General features: G+C 52.3%; 1 protein-coding gene across 1 annotated transcript; it reads right to left on the bottom strand.

The window, feature by feature from the left end:
• Positions 1-6,445: 6,445 nt before the first annotated feature.
• LOC148594953 (olfactory receptor 14J1-like) lies at positions 6,446-7,366 on the bottom strand. The gene has a single exon (XM_088523268.1). The coding sequence runs from the start codon at positions 7,364-7,366 to the stop codon at positions 6,446-6,448; it is 921 nt and encodes a 306-aa protein (XP_088379394.1).
• Between the last annotated feature and the right edge of the window lie 9,340 nt (positions 7,367-16,706).

Here is a 16,706-nt window from a genome sequence, read left to right as displayed (position 1 = left end):
TAAAGGGAGAGGTCCTCAAAGAGGACACAGAAAACGCCACCTTTGCCTCAGCCTTTAGTGCTAAGAGTGAGCCTCAGGAATCCTAGGCCCTGGAGACCATGGAGAAATGGAGAAAGGAAGACTGGAGGAGGATCTGAGTAGGGCTCACTTCAGCAAACTGGACACCCACAAAACCATGGGCTCTGAGGGGACTCTCTTGCACTGTTCAGTGCCCACGTCTAACAGAGCTCCATGAACTGGAGAAATCGCGTCCCTCCAGTTACACTGCTTGTACCTCTGGCCCTTAGCAAGCGACCTTCACACATCAGAGACTCTCTGAGCACCGCCTGATAGATGCAAAAAGGGGCTCACATTGGAATGCTGCATTTATGACACTGCATCTCGCACTGCTTTCATGCCTCCTGATGGTTAGCTTGCTTCCCTTTACCCCTTCTCTGTACGTCACACTGCACCATTGCATGTGTCACAATCACATCTCAAAGTGCACAAGTGGCAGTTTCTCCTCGGGTGTGATTCCTGTGTTTCACACCTCAGACAACTTCACCTGCCACCTGCATGGTCGAAGTGACAACTGGGAACAGAAGAAGCTGAGCACAAGGAAGGACCTTGCTCTGCCTTCCTTGCTCTTGTTACAGGCATTGCCTGGTTCAGGCTGGGCTGCTTTTTCTTGGAGAGCAGCAAGAGAAGAGGCATCTTTCCCTTCTTTTAAAAGTCATCAGGCAATAATTTGCATCCTGCTTGTAACACACACTTGCTACTCAGGGCCATAAGGGCCGGGGGCTTGGGGCGTGCAAAGGAGCACGATGAGAAAGAAGAGCACCAGCACAGCTCTGGGGCAGATGGGGCAACGGGAAAAACCAGACGCCACTGGAAAGAATGGTCTTATTTCACTATTAATAAGTCAGTACACTATTAAGTCAGTACACAATGATACATTTAACAAAATAAGCTTACTACACACTGGTTTTAGCAACAGATAAAATAAGCAAGGTAATGCCCCTAACCATTACTATATGAGAAAGAGAATAGTGATTAAAAGATACATCACCAATTGCCAAAATGTGTTACTGTCATACAGATCGACAGTCACTGGGGATTCCCTGTTGTGGCAAGGATTTGGAGAACCTTCCCAGCAACTGGGAGGTCTTACGTGGTGCATCCACCCATGAGGTCTCCAAAATCGCGTCAAGACTGTCCATCTTTTACAGACCCAAATCAGCAATTCATGATAACTTGCATTTTGTTTGTGAGCGGTAACATCTGATGTGGCATACTTTCCCTATCATGTGGGATGGGGATCTGGTCAGAGCCCAGGCCTTGGATGGGAGGGTTCCCTTCAAGGTCAAAAACAGCTGCATGAGAGCTTAAAAAAGCTACAGTTTAATGAGCCTCTGTGCAAGCTGGCATAAGCAGTTCTACAGACGAGTGTTGTGCACTGCAAAGGCAGTGCCGTATTCATCTCTAAGTCAACCCCGACTTGGGCCTGTCGTTCAGGCCCTGGCACTTCAGTTCCTCACGTTCCACTCTGTCGTGACACACCAGGTTATATTCGTCCGCACATTGTGGGGCTTCCAAGAGATTTCCTTGGTAGTGGGAAGCGGCATGAAAAGAGAAAACAGGACCAAAATACAGCTTGGGAAGCTCAGATTGGGCAATAGGATGAAGAAATATCACTTGAAGGGTAGAGCAGTGGTGCTACAGGGCACCCAGAGCGAGTCTGTCACCACCCATGGCTTTGTGTTTCAAGAAACAGCCACTGAGGATGGAAAAGCTCTCAATGAAGGGAAGAACCTCTTGTGAGAACTTGCTGGGGAAGCAGATTGGGTGTCTATAGTCTGCAGGGACACAGGAGCAGGTCTAGGATGACCTGTGGTAGAGATGGCCAAGGGCGCTGCCAAGGCCCCAACAGAATGGAGGCCTTTATCCTCTTGACTATGGCTGTTGTGTCTGTCACCAAGGCCTACCAGGAATCATAAGGACTTCTTTGCCCCCTTTATCCTTCTGGGCACCCTGGGAGATGTCATGTGTTTGTCCTGCACTCAGCGTTGCACACCCTCACCCAAACACTGATGCCAAGGAGGACGTGGGCAACACATGGAGGAAAGGATCTCCCTTTCCAGGGTTTCTCTGCCTGTGCTTGGCCAATGTGTGTTGACAAAGCACATCAAGGGTGTATTCAGCATCAGAGCCACATGAGTATTTTCTCTACCTACCTCTTACCAATGATTATGACTTTTTAGCTTTAATCAGCCCTTGGTGAGTGGCTGTAGTTAATGGCCTCAGTGGGATCCATTAATGCTCTACAAAACTTTAGGGTTTCCTTCTGACTTTGACTTCTTCACTGATTTCTTCAATCTCCTTTCAATAGCTGCAATTCATGGACTCAGCTCCAAGTACTGCATGGAGCTCATTAAAAAGCAAAAAGCCCTGATAAACCAGGACTCTCCCTGCAATTTCCTTCAAGTGTCCATGGCTAATTGAGGAGGATTGGGGAGTGTAGCTAAAAGCTGAAGATAACAATCATATACAAGTATTTCACCTTTTTAAAGTTTTCTATTATTATTCTAAAGACTAGGTGACAGCACATCATCCAATTCATAGCCATTCCGAGTGACTCCTAATGAAGGCAGCACATGTAGGAAAAGCAGTGTCCCAGGGATCAGGCACTGTATGCACAATCTTCCTCCCTATCTCCCCATCCCTGCCATTTCTCTCATCAGCCTTCTGGGAATTTAAATCACTCGTGTTGAAAGCCAGCCTTAGTCCACCTAAGTCTGCACTCAATGTTATAGCTCACCTGCCCCAATTCTCACCTGCTTTACTTAGACAACTGTCTGCCAACAGGCACAGGGGGATCTTCTTTTAGTTACGAGGAAACAAAAAAATAAAGCAGAGTATAGTTTCATGGAAAATAATGACACTCTTTGAATGTATGCTAATTCCATACAATCTGTACATATAGTAAGGACTTGGATAATTGGGCAGACTGCAGAAAGACAGAGCAAGCTTTAACCTCCCTAAAGGGCAAACCAGCTGCTGAGTCTCTGAGCAAACAGAGTATCAGGAGGAGTCACAATGTGTCCAGATCGTGTCTTAAGGGGATGTTAGAAATTGCCAGTTTAAACAGGACTTGTGGAAATGGGAGAGTTCCGTAGATGCACAAGAGACAGGGAGAGAATGGGCCAAGACACCCAGACTGCAGAGCTGAGCTCACAGCATCACTGATGAGCTGCCACAGAGTGAAAAAGCAACCCAAAGAAGTCCTTCCTTTGGCAGTGACTTGGAAAGCCACATCTCTGACAGGGTTCCAGGGAGATAGGGTTTCTCTTTTTCAAGATGGTCCCCAGGACTATGCAGAGATGAGGAAGAGCAGGAAGGGCATTTGTAGCGATGTTCCTCAACTTCATCAGCTGCAGAGCAGGGAGCTGGTCATTTCACAAACTGCTCATGGAGTCAAATGAAATGGGGACTAATGAGTGAGGTGGGGACTGCTGGATCAACACCCACAGCCTGGACCTCAGTTCTTGTTCCCAGTGATCCTGCTGCTCTCCAACAAGGCTCCCAGCTTCGGGAGCTCCTTCCCGAGGTGTCACACAGAAACTGTCACTGCAAAGACCCCTGTGGATCCCAGGCTGTGGCAGTGGCTGCTCAGGGCTGGGGGCTGCCACAAGAGTCCTGCCTGAGGGTCCCACCTTGCTCAGGGGACAATGTGGCAGCCAGGACTCCTGGGGCTGGGGCTTCCCAGAGCCCCAAGGCTCCCGTGAAGCAGCTCCAACCCTTGTGTGGGTGCTGGGGGCAGAAGGAGAGAATCCAGGGCAGGTTTCCCTGGCACTGGCTGCCCCTCTTCTCCCCCACGCCGGGGTGGGCAGTGCTGGCTGAGCCCAACACAGCAGCTCACACAGCCCCCCAGGCCCCTACACCAGCACCCCCAGCACCCGCAGCCCCGAGCTGGGCTCCCCTCCATGCCCCGGCCCCGCACAGCCCCCAGCACAGCCAGGAGCCCCGCGGGGCCTCACAGCCAATGGCTGCGCTGGGCACGAGGAGGTCACTGCTGCCGCAGCCCCTGATAGGCCAGCTGCAGGGAGAGGGCGTGGCTGCTGCTTGGGAGGTCCCCGCTGCGGGCAGAGCTGATTGGGCAGCAGCAGGGCTGGCTCTGCCTGGTTACTGTGAGGTCACCGCTCCCGCAGCGCCTCATTGGGCAGCAGCTGGGCCCTGCGGGGCTCTGCGCTGCTGAGATCATCTCTGCGGAGTTCTTGCAAGGAACGTTGAAGGGTGGGGCTATAGAGTGGCCCTTGTTTTAGATAAGCTGCAAGACCACCTGAGTGGAGCAGTTGACCATATTCCAGCTGAGCAGATCAGCTCAGCCTTTGACCATATTAATCAAAAGAGAGTGAATGTCTCCCTGGGTGAGCCAGATCAGTGTGTGTTGGGTAGGGAGAGTGTGGACGTGGCTGAGCTCAACACAGGTTATAAAAAAACACTATTTACGAAAGAAATAAAAAGGGGTCTGGAGCTGTTTTCATCATATTCTTTTCTGGCAGTTGGGGATGCTCAGTGTGGTGGCAACGAGCGTGTTGTAAAGACAGGTTAATGGGAATCCCATTTGTAGTGTCCCACACCTGAGTTCCCATCCAGCTGTGGGGCGGTCCCTGACCAGCTCCATCCTCCTGCAGGTCCCCATATCCCAAGGGAGAGGAACAGGCCAGGCTTACACGTCCTCTCTTGTGCAGCAGAGCCCAGCAGGTCCTGCAGCCCAGCTGCCTGCGGAGCCCTGTGTGGGGCACAGCCTGGGGTGGGCAGGGACCGGCTCCTCGGCTGCCCCAGACCTGACCCCGCTGAGCAGCAGCCCCCATTTCCCTCCCTCCTTCCTTGTGCTGTGGATGTGCTGGCAGGAGGTCTCCTCGTTGCCCTCCCCTCGCTCTTTCCAGCTCCAGCCGAGCTCTACATTTCCTCTGTCCATCCCTGCATGCACAGAGCAGGTCTGGATGCTCCCCCAGGGCAGCCTGTCCCCTCCTGCCCTCTGTGCACTCCCACCCTGGCACCCTGAGCGCTGGTGCTGCTGCCAGGGCAGAGGTGGAGGATCCCCTGGAGCGGTTCCGCAGGGAGCTCCCAGGGAAAAGCTGTGCCCAGCCCCAGCCCCAGCGTGGCAGAGGGGGCTGCCCTCTCCCACCCACCTGGTGGTGCCAGACCCACCTCAGCCCAATCCTGAATGGCTCCAGCGCAGCCCTGGAGGAGCTGGAGCTGCCTTGGGCCTTGAGATCATCTGGCAGCAGGAGGGTTTGATGTGGGCACAGCAGCAGCGGTGATGAGAGGAACAGACCCTGCAATCGCCTGTGTTGGCCAGGGCATTGGATAGGCGATGCCTCTGTGGCCAGATGGACCCTATGTGTTAGGTGGATACCTGCTCAAGGGTAGGAGCAGCAGGGCCTTCTTGGGCTTCCATCGCAGAGTGAGCTTCCAGTGCTTCTGGATCTGTGGCTAAGGAGTAAGAAACCATGGAGTTGCAGAGAACTTGCTGTGGGAAGGGACCCCTGGAGTTTTCCAGTCCAACCTCCTACACAGAGCAGGGCTGGTTGGAGCCCTCCACTGTTATCTGGCCACTGCTGGACTCCACCTGACCCCCGTTACCATCCACAAACCTGCCCTGCTCCTCTTGTTTGAGCACTGGAGGATGGCATCTTCTGTCCATAGATCCCAGTACTACTGGCCCTGCCTGCATCCTGGGCATTGTAAGCTCAGACCAATGTGGCTGCTCTTGCTTCATGCACATGAGACTCTGCATGCAGCCTTCCTGGGTAGGCTGGCTGAATCTGAAGCTCTCCTCATGCCTTTAAATTGTTTGTCAGGAAATTTTCTGCCCTGTAGATACAGACAGCTTTGGTATCTAGAGCCCTCTCTGGGACCTGCTCAGTTCCAGCTTCCCTTGCCAAGAGTTTCCAAACTATTAGGAGGGCCGAGTCGAGCTGGAGATGGGAAGTCATCTCCGCAGAATGGTGACACGACCAGGTCAGGACCCAGCTCAGCCATGTCCACAGCACGAGTCAGGGCAAGTGCAAGGACAAGGGGCAGGAGGCGTCATAATGAGGTCAGTGACTCCCTGTCTCCCTAGCTCTTGTGCCCAGCAGGTCCCCTCCCTGTCTGCCTGCAGTCCCTCCATACCCACCCTGCTGCCCAGCACATCCGCAGAGCCCTGGGCCTGCAGCCCCTGCAGCAACTTGTCTTGGTGGGACGTTCTTGTCATGCTTGTCTGCTTGTCATGGTGGGAAACTGACACAGTAGGAATTGCACATGCCTAAGATTCGTGTGAGAGATTCTTGAGGACAAATAGCATGAAACAGAATATTTATTTTCCTTTACAGGAATGTAACACAACAAAAGTAAGAAATGAACTAAAAAACAACACATATCCTTGATGCCAAAACCTCCAGTACAGATATATCTGACATTATAACAACTGGATGAGTTTCCTCAGGGCATTCTTGAGATCCTTGTTCCTCATGCTGTAGATGAGAGGGTTCACTGCTGGAGGCACCACTGAGTACAGAACGGCCAACACCAGATCCAGAGATGGGGAGGAGATGGAGGGGGGCTTCAGGCAGGTAAACAGGCCAGTGCTGACAAAGAGGGAGACCACGGCCAGGTGCGGGAGGCACATGGAAAAGGCTCTGTGCTGGCCCCGCTCTGAGGGGATCCTCAGCACAGCTCTGATGATCTGCACATAAGACTCCACAATGAAAACGAAACACCCAAAGACTAAACAAGTACTAACAACAAGAAACCCGACTTCCCTGAGGTAGGAGTCTGAGCAGGAGAGCCTGAGGATCTGGGAGATCTCACAGAAGAACTGCTCCACCACATTGCCTTGGCAGAGGGGTAGGGAAAATGTGTTCGCAGTGTGCAAGAGAGCATTGAGGAAACCACAGCCCCAGGCAGCTGCTGCCATTTTGACACAAGCCCTGATGCCCATGAGGGTCTCATAGTGCAGGGGTCTGCAGATGGCAACGTAGCGGTCATAGGCCATGACTGTGAGAAGGGAACACTCTGCTGATATGAAAAAGGAAAAAAATAAGGTCTGTGCAGCACATCCCAATTGGGAAATGGTCCTGGTGCCCCATAGGGAACTGGCCATGGATCTGGGGACAGTGGTAGAGATGGAGCCAAGGTCGAGGAGGGAGAGGTTGAGGAGGAAGAAGTACATGGGGGTGTGGAGGCGGTGGTCGCAGGCTACGGCTGTGATGATGAGGCCGTTGGCCAGGAGGGCAGCCAGGTAGATGGCCAGGAAGAGCGAGAAGTGCAAGAGCTGCAGCTCCCGCGTGTCTGCGAATGGCAGGAGCAGGAACTCGCTGAGGGAGCTGCTGTTGGACATTAGCTCCCTCCAGTCACATGGGACTGTCTAAAGAATAGAAGATATGGAGAAGTTAAGAGAAACTTTTGAAGAAAAACTCTGTGAAGTCATTCAGTTGTCTGACACCATCCTCCATTACCTCCCTTTAGTAAGAGTATCTTAGTGCAGTTGCTTTGCTTGAGCTACATTTAGCACTGTTTGTTGTGAGGAGCAGGGACATCAACACGGGAACTCCAGGGAGCCTGTCATGCTGTACAATAGCAGGAACTGAGGCACGCTTGGACATTCACCTTCTATGTTAGGTGAAATCCACTCACGATGTAGACAGGCTTTTCAGCATCCTTACTCCCAAGACTACACAAAGAGGTTTGAGGAACATAGTTTTATGGAATTGTTCGATATTTTGTAGTTTCTTTGACATGTCCTTGTCACTTGTGAGGAATGTTCGGAAAAGGACAAATCCTTGGAATTTCAGCCCTGAATCCTTAGAGAAGTGCTTCCACAGTCACTATGTGCAGAGTGGGGACATCTTGTTTATCTATTAGTCTTGTTCCCATCTCTCCTGTACTCATGTCTCCTTGAGCTAGAGGATCATTGTGTTCATTATGCTGCCCTCAAAGGAGACCAGGCTCTGCTGAGAGCAGAGCTGTGCAGTTTCAAAGAGCCCATCTCCAAATTTCTTGCCTTTTCTCCACACACCTAAAGGAGGGTTCCACACTCCTGGCCAAAGACACACAGGGCTCATTTCAGCTGCTCATGAACAGCCTCCCACCACCCACCATACCCTCAGCATCTCGGCAGCTTCCTCACACATCACTCAGTTATCACAGATAGGCCATGAGACAGCAGAGCCTTTCTGGAGGGCAGGTGGCAGCCTGGCAGGACACCACAGGGAAACAGCAAAGGGAGCGTTAGCACTGAGGACAGGCTCTCCTTAAGGGAGAGTCAGTGCAATGCCTAGGCTCACAGGCTGCATTTCCAGGAGCTCCACGGGACAAAAGATGGCTTGGGAAACCTTGCTCCCATTCAGATCCCTCTGTTCCACAACTTGTAGCATCAGTGTCTGAACTGCAGCTGAAAACATCCAGCTGCAGAAAGCTGAGAGCAAAAACAGGAAAAGCATGGAGGGTAAACAAGGAGGAGCACCATAAATGTGCTGCCAAGGAGAGGGTCAGAGAGGCCTTCTGGAAAACTTCCACTTTACCGGCTGGGTATGTCACCTCTCCGAGGGGGACGTCGCAGGGCAGTCCCTCTTAGCCCTTTGGTGGGGCGGCAGGCAATGACCTGTGGCAGGAGAGCTGCCCCTCTCCTCTGCTGCAGGTCTGGCTGCAGAGAAGGAGGCTCCTGCCCTGCACCCCCTGCCCCTTCCCTGCCCATCTCTGCTGCCTGCAGCTGTCCCTGCCACCAGCTCTTCCTCTATCCCAGTGCCCCGTCCCTGCCATTGCTCACAGATCCCATATGGTATCACCCTCTGTGTGCTCAGTTCTGCCCTGCAGAAACCTCTGGGCCATGTCCAGGGCAGCTCTGCAGTTGCAGATCCTAACTAGCTTGTCACATGGGATCCTATGAGTCCACAAAGACGATATGGATGCTACCTGTAGGCTATGGTGGGCATGAAGCAGCTTGCTGAGGCTTCTCACAGACGTAGTAATCTCTAGGCATGAAGATCTAGGACTCCCAGTTCCCTGCAAAAACAGAAAACTTGTTCCTTCATTCCCCCTGCAATATTAAGGAGGCTGAAAGAGCAGAGAGAGGAAGGAAAGCTCCTTCCCTGTCAAGTGGCCCTTCTGATCTTGCTCCTGTAAAGGACCCCTCGCACGTGCCCTGTGTATGAGCTGGAGCTGTGAGCAGACTTCACTCTGCAGCAGCCTCTTAGCAGCAGAATGAACCTGCCCTCACGGGTGTCTGTCTCCCCACGCAGCGCTTCCCCGCAGCGCTGTGGGGAGCACCCTGGGCAGTGCTGCCCATCGAAGGCTGCAGAGTCACTGTCCCGGGAACGCAGCACCCTGGGCCTGGGGATGCTGCTCTCAATCACAGTCCATGCAGAGCTGGGTGCAGAGCGCAGCTTCACACCCCTGTGTCTTCCCCATGAGAAGGGAGCAGGATGCCCTGTCCCTGTGAGCGTGTGGCAGGGAATCCCTGCTCTGAAGCATCTCCTCCTCCTGCCATGTCCTGGATACTCCAGGAGAGAGACCTTTAAAATCTCGATCCATAATTACATGCATTGAGTTCAGAAGAGACCTCCAGGAACGCTCACCGTGTCAAGAGCTGGAAAGGTTTCTCCCACAACAAGCTCTCCTCTCTCCTTCACACTGCCGTTCCCCTCTCGCTGCCTTCTCTCCTCTGCTGTCCGCAGCAGCAGGCAGTGCCCGCAGCCCTGCTGCTCTTGGCACAGGAGCTGCTCCTGCACTCGGCTGTCTCTGGGCAGTGCTGCCAGGTTGCCACGAGCTGCCTCCGTCCCAGGAGCCTGGCCTCGCTCAGGAACAGAGGCCCAGCTGAACTCACCAATTTCTCTGTCCCTTGTGCCCCCTCCTCCTGGGGAATGTTCCCTCAAGAAAACTAAAATAATAATCTATTTTCCTTTTCTCGTGAGTGGAGAGGGATTCCAACATTGCAATTTATTTCATCAAGTAATGAGGAGCTATGAAAGTTGTGAATGTCCCACTCTGGAAGAATGATTTTCATCTCACAGTCAGACAGGGATGCCTAGATGGGACAAAAGTGAGCTCACTGAGACATGGTTCAGGTTTTGATTAGGATTAATCAATCTGGGCATTACAGAATTCAGACCCTCCAGGCTTGGGTCTGAAGTGATATTTTGATTTTTCCTTTAAATTCCACAGACACCATCGGTGGGATTCCCCTTGCCAAAAACAAAGTGAGCACAACACAGAGGTGTGCATGTGTGCTCTGTCTAAGATGCCACTATAATCATAGGGATAATCATTGCAGATGGAAGAGTCAGTCTCTGACACACAGATATCTGGTGACAATTAAAGAGACAGATGTGGTCCAAAGCAGATGTGCCACACACAGATGTGGTGTCAGTGTCTACTTGCTCTGATGCAGGAATTGGGGGACCTGCATCATCCTAGAGGATGAGGTGAGGATCAGGTGGGGAATTGTCTTGGTTATCTGAAATGACCTCTTGGTGCCAAACACAACTAGAGCCCCACTCAGTCCAGCTGAGGCATAGGAAGAATCCAGTATTAACCAGCAGCTCTTGTAATTCAGCACAGACACTTGATTTGATGGCATTGAAAAGTGCTGGGAGAGCCTTGTCATATGCCTGGGTTGTCCAGCTCAACCATATGTCTCTAGCAGATTGGACCTGCAGGGCAACTATCCCCTTAGGAGTGCTTGCTGGGCAAGTGCTGCAGGGAATCCTAGGGTTCCATCCAAAACCCCAAATAAATGAAATCCAGCACTGTCTGTAGGGAAAGTCCATCCCGTCTACATCCATGTGTGCTGCATAAATGAGAGGCACATCACACCAAGATATCTTGAGATTCTTTGCAGTCTCAAACCCTTCTTGCTCTCCTCCCCTCAACTTCTGCTCACTCCATCATATTATATGAACAAGGACTGGGCTAACGTGGACCTCAGCATGGCTGGATCACAGGCTATCAAGGTCCATGGACATCGTCAGGGGCACCTTGTCCTTCCTGGAGATTTGTGCAAGAAGTCTGTCATAGGTACAGTATAGCCACAGAGTCACCTCAGGCAGAACCCCCTTTCCTGCTGTTTCTCAGTGCCCAGCTCTGTGTCCTCCTGGCCTCAGACACTGCTGGATTCACTTCCATAGTAGGAAGCTGCTTCCACCATTGCATTGTTCCTGCTATATATGAAGGCATGGCTCTGCTCTGAACTGGGCCATTGCACATGCAGTGTCTTTGCCTCTTGGTAACAGGTTTCTCTGTGACCATTCTGTTCTCTGTGCCACAGCTGAAGCTCTATAGCCCAAATATATGCAAGTGTAGGCTGCCTGAAGTAGAGGCAGGAGCACATGAAGATGTGCAAGCTGTCACAAGCCTGAAATATCATTGGAATGGTGATCAATAGATGATGAGGGAGGACGCCTTTTGTGTGAAGGAGCAGATTGGATGTGTGGAGCTCTTCCTTGGAAGAGGCAAGGTTTGAAGTGAGAGCTTGTGGGTGAGCATCTCAGGAGGGAGCTCTCCTATTTCTCAGCAGTATAAAAAAAGGCTGTGGATCACTGGCCCTGGTTCTTGTTGGGCGGACTTTAATCCCCCTATCATGACCTGGAAAGGCAAACTGCAGGGTGCAAGCAGTCTGGGAGGCTTCTGGAGGGCATTAAGGGGAACTTTTTTGCACAGCTGCCAGATGGGCTGATAAGGACGATGCTTTCTGGTATCTGGACATTTCAAACAAGGACAAATTGATCGGGAATGGGATAGTCAATGTCTGCCTTGCCTGCTGTGACCATGAGAATCCAGATTGCCTAATGCTGAGGGGAGTGCAGAAGGACAGTAGCAGAATAGAGACTGGGCTTCAGAAGAGCCGACTTCCCAGCCTGTTCAGGGGACTGGTGGGGGATCCCAGGAGAGGCAGCTCTCAAGGACATCAGAGCTCAGGAAAGCCAGCAGGTCTTTAAGGACAGACCTGCCAAGCACAAGGATGGGCCATTCTGATATTCACTAAAACTATCAGATACCTCAGGGCACTCAAACCATCAAATACCCCTTGGGTACGCTGGGATCTCTTTACTTAGCTCCAGAGCAATAGGGCAATGTAGAGGAGAAAAAAGGCAGAGGCATTTAGAAATATTGCCCAGCATCTCATTACAAGGACAAGTGCAGGGTCCTGCACCTGGGGAGGAGTAACCCCAGACACCAGTATATATTAGAGGTTGACCTGCTGGAAAGCAGCTCCACAGAGAGGGATTTGGGAATCCTGGATGACAAGGCATTAACCATGAGTCAGCAATGTGCCCTCGTGGCCAAGAAGGCCAATGGGATCCTGGCATCTATCATATGAGGAAAGACTAAGCGAGCTGGGCCTGTTTAGTCTGGCGAAGAGAAGACCGAGAGGAGATCTGATCAACATGTAGAAGTAAGTACCTTAGGGGTGAATGTAGGGAGGATGGGGCCAAACTCTTCTTGGTGGTGGCCAGTGACAGGACAAAGGGTAATGGGTGCAAGTTGAAACACAGGAAGTTCCATCTCCACATGAGGAGAGCAGCGACCTCAGCGCCAGCACCCGCCGTGAGCCTCCTGCTGGCCCAGCAGCTCCTCGGGCAGGGGGACCTCGCTCGCGCACAGCCCAGCGTGGGCTGCTGCCGCCGCGGGCTGCAGGGACACCAGGTTCCTCGGCAGAGCCGCCCGGCCAGGAAGGGGCTGCTGACATCACAACCAGCTGCGCGGCCTGGCCTATCAGGGGCTGTGGCAGCAGTGACGTCACCAGCCGACGCCCACGCGTCAGCACAGAGCCAGCCCTGCAGAGAGCAGGGGCCTCCCGGCAGCGTCCCCGCAATGGCCTCCGTGTCCCTGCCCGCTGCTGAGACACCCCTGGCCTCACAGGCAGCGCCTGCTGCTGCCCCGGCAGCTCCGCGCACACAAGGGACCTCCCCGCGTGTCTGCACCAGACCCCGCTGCCGGCCGCGCTGCTGCTGGGACAGGAGCGGCCTCAGAGCCCGTCCCCAGCCATGGGCCAGCGCTGGCCTCGCAGCTGCTCTGCCAGCAGGGACCCCCCAAGGAACTGCCCAGCCAGGCGCCTCTTGCTGGCCTGCCCGGGACTCAGCAAAGAGCAGAGCTCACGGTCACCCTCACAGACATGGATGGACCTGCTAATGCCTGGTGCTGTCCAGTCAGGAGCACAGACAATGTGACCCCCCTCCCAAGCAGGAGCAGTGCCATGTGCCTGCCGTTGGCCTCCCAGGTGCTTACAAACACTGACTTGACCATCATCTGACTAGATGATCTCCAAACATCCCTTGCAACCAAAGGTGCCTTCTCTCACTCAAGCCCCCTTGAAGCTTGCTTATGAGCCAGAAATGTCCCCTTGCTGCCAAGAAGGCCAGAGGTCTTCTGGGCTGTAGTAGCCTACAGGCTAGTAGCCAACAAGACTGTTGCCAGGAGGACAAGGGAGGTCATCCTGCCTCTCTGCTAAGTCCTGGGGAGGCCACCCCTTGAGTCCTGTGTCCAGTGCTGGGCTCCCCAGTACAAGAGGGACATGAAGCTACTGGAGAGAGCCCAGTATATGTCTATCTATGTCTAGAGTTGATCAGGGAGCTGGAGCATCTCTCCTATGAGGAAAAGGTGAGAGAACTGAGCTTGTTTTTTTAGCCTGGAGAAGAGAAGGCTGAGGGGGAATCTTATCGGGGTATGCAAATACTTGAAGGGAGGATGCCAAGAGCAGAAGAAGATGGCCCAGACTCTTTTTAGTGGTGACTAGTGATGGCAAAAGAGGCAACAGACACAAATTGAAGCACAGGAAGTTCTGCCTGAATTTGAGGAAAAGCATCTTGACTGTGAAGGTGACAGAGCACGGGCATGTGTTGCCCAGAAAGGTTATGGAGACTCCTTCTGTGGAGATATTCCAGACCTGCCTGGACAGGATCCTGTGCATCGTGCTGTAGGTGACACTGCTTGATCAAGGGGCTTGAACTAGATCATCCCCAAAGCTCCTTCCAACCTCAACCATTCTGTGATTCTATAAATGGTCTCCCCTGGAATAGATCAGCTTTTTGAGCTGTAGGGATCAGCCTCTCTCTCAGCTTTATTGTGAGTGGTGCTCTATTGGATAGAAGGCATCCAGGGTCGTTAGAGATGATCAAAGAAATTCCTGACCAGGCCTCCCACTGAAGCTCTATCTCCAGTGATTCCATTAGGACCTTTAGGCCAGGAGCTTGCAAGCAGACCATGTGCATGCTTAGCCTGGTAAAGGAGAATCCCACCTGCCATGTATTTGTGGAGTTCATGAGTTAGCTGAATCCTTCTCCAAACCTGGCACTTCTGAACAGACATGTGGAGTCCCAATAAGCCATCTGAATAAGTCATCTGAATCATATACGCACCATGTATCAACAAGCTCCCTTCTTATCCTTGTCTGGGTGTTCTGTCTAGTTAAGAGATGTGAATCAGGACTTCCCGTGGGACATTTCTAACTTTGGTAGACAATCATTATCTGATGAAATAAACCACAATGTTGGAATCTGTATCCCTGTACTCTTTAGAGAAGGAAAACAGGTTACTCTACTTGAGGGAACATATCCCAGAGGGAGGAATCCCAAGGGACAGAGTAATTCCTGAATTGAGCTGGGCTACAGCTCGTGGCAGCCTGTCAGCACTGCCCAGAGACAGCCGAGTGCAGGAGCAGCTCCTGTGCCAAGAGCAGCAGGGCTGCGGGCACTGCCTGCTGCTGCGGACAGCAGAGGAGAGAGGACAGAGAGGTGAAAGGCAGCGTGGAGTGGGAGGACAGAGCAGAGCTCATGGTGGGAGCAATCTTTAACACGGTAAGTCGCCGGCTTCAGGGTAATGCTACTGAGGTTTCTGGAGGGGTCTGCAGCACCCCTCCAGCTGATGATTTTTCTTTTTTTGAGGACTGTTCTCCCTGCTTCTACTTTGTATACGAGGAGATGCTTCAGAACAGAAATTCCCTGTCCCGGCATCACAAGGTCAGGGCATCAAGGCTGCTTCTTCGGGAGCTGGTGCAAGACAGTGAAGGCAATGTGGGCACACAGGTTGTTCAGAGCACTGTTCTTCAGAGCAGTGTCCATGCGCCCCAGGGTGCTATGTGCCCGGTGCAGTGATTCTGTGAGGATCAGCACTCAGCCTGCCAGGGCGCTGCAGGGAGAAGCTCTGGGTGGGAGGAGAGATCCCTCCCGGGCAGGTTCATTCTCCTGCTGAGAGGCTGCTGTGTGGGGTCAGGGCTGCTCACAGCTCAGCCTCACCCACACAATGTATCTGGAAGGGGCTTTTCAAGAGGACACTCTTGGGAAGCTTCTATGAAAGGGAAGGGAATATCCAGAGGTTAGGATTTTGTTTTGTATCTTTGACAAGGCAGCAAATGAATGGGACATTTTAGGTTTAGATGCCTGAAGGAGAGTTCTGCAGTGCTGCTCTGAGGGATCAATAGGTCTGCGAGGACCCCAGATTATTCCTTCAACTGCCCTTTCACCTGTGGGCAGCAGCAATATCCCCTTTTGCAGCTCTCCTCATTCTCATTGTGCTTAGTCTCACTCTGCTCTCAAGGGGAAGGGCTCCAGGGCATTTCTGACCTCCTCTGCACTCAGATTTCCAGAACAGCAGAGCTGCCTCTCTCCTGCCATGTGCCCATTTCCCATTGCAAGGCACAGGGTCTGAGAACCACTGCCCTGGGAGTCCACACTGTCTGGGAGGTGCAACCTGGGGACGGTGCTGCTCTGTCTCTCTGTCCTCCCTTGGCAGCAGTCACAGTGTTTCTCCTCATTTCCCTGCCTCTCCTTTCTGCTCTTGTCCTGGCAGTCAGCTGGGGCTTCAGCTACAAATTCAGATACTCACCCTGAGGTCCTGCCATGGAGGTGTCTGAAGAGGAGCAATGTGCCCAGGGTGCTGGGCACTGTCATTGGAGGGGCTGCAAAGGGATTGACTGTCCCTTTAGGAGACCCTGTGACTGTCAGGATACATGACTGTCTCTGGCTGTCCTGTTGGGGTTGTGAGGTGCCCTCCAGAAGAGGATACAGTGCATAGAGCTCTTGCCATGTGAACCTGTCCTGTCAACAGTGTCCTGTTCTCTCCATCACATATGCATCTTGAGCTAAGAGGGAGAGCAGAGTTAAATGAGTGCTTTGAAACAGTCTTCTATGATCTCAACAGAGCCCAGGATTGTCTGCTGGGAACAAGGCACATGGACTCAACAGCACTCCTTACTGATCCCTAAGCAGCAGAGAGCCCATTTCCATCTCCAGTCTGTTTAATGTTCACATTTGCAAGAATAGAGAAATCTGTCTTTATCTGCATGCCAATAAAGACATGCAAAGAACCTGACGAGATATGGTGGCAGAATCTAAAAACCTCAAAAATAAGAAATTCTAAAACAGAATGCTAAAACCCCCTGCTGCACTCCAAACTCCTTGGAAGTGTGTGTGGGAATATGAAAAGACCCTTTATATTAAAGGTGGATGTCCTGTGACATCAACTCCGAAAAGGAGAGATATCAAGAACCAGTCCTTTATACACATGGACGTAGAGTAACTCAGGCTCCGGCTCCTCCCAGAAGACTCAGCTGGAGCAGAGACTGAGGAGCTGACTGAAGGTGAAAGTGAGAAGAAGAAATTCCTGAGAGCTGGGATGGGGTCCAGAAGCATTTCTATGAAAAATGGAAAGTTTATTTCAGAGAAAATTCTTCTAAGCTATTATTG

Source organism: Tinamus guttatus, unplaced genomic scaffold (genome assembly GCF_059628265.1).
Source record: "Tinamus guttatus ecotype Peru unplaced genomic scaffold, ASM5962826v1 Tinamus_guttatus_pri_ptg000175l, whole genome shotgun sequence".
Taxonomy (NCBI): Eukaryota; Metazoa; Chordata; class Aves; order Tinamiformes; family Tinamidae; genus Tinamus; species Tinamus guttatus.
This window is presented reverse-complemented; position numbering and strand designations above follow the sequence as displayed.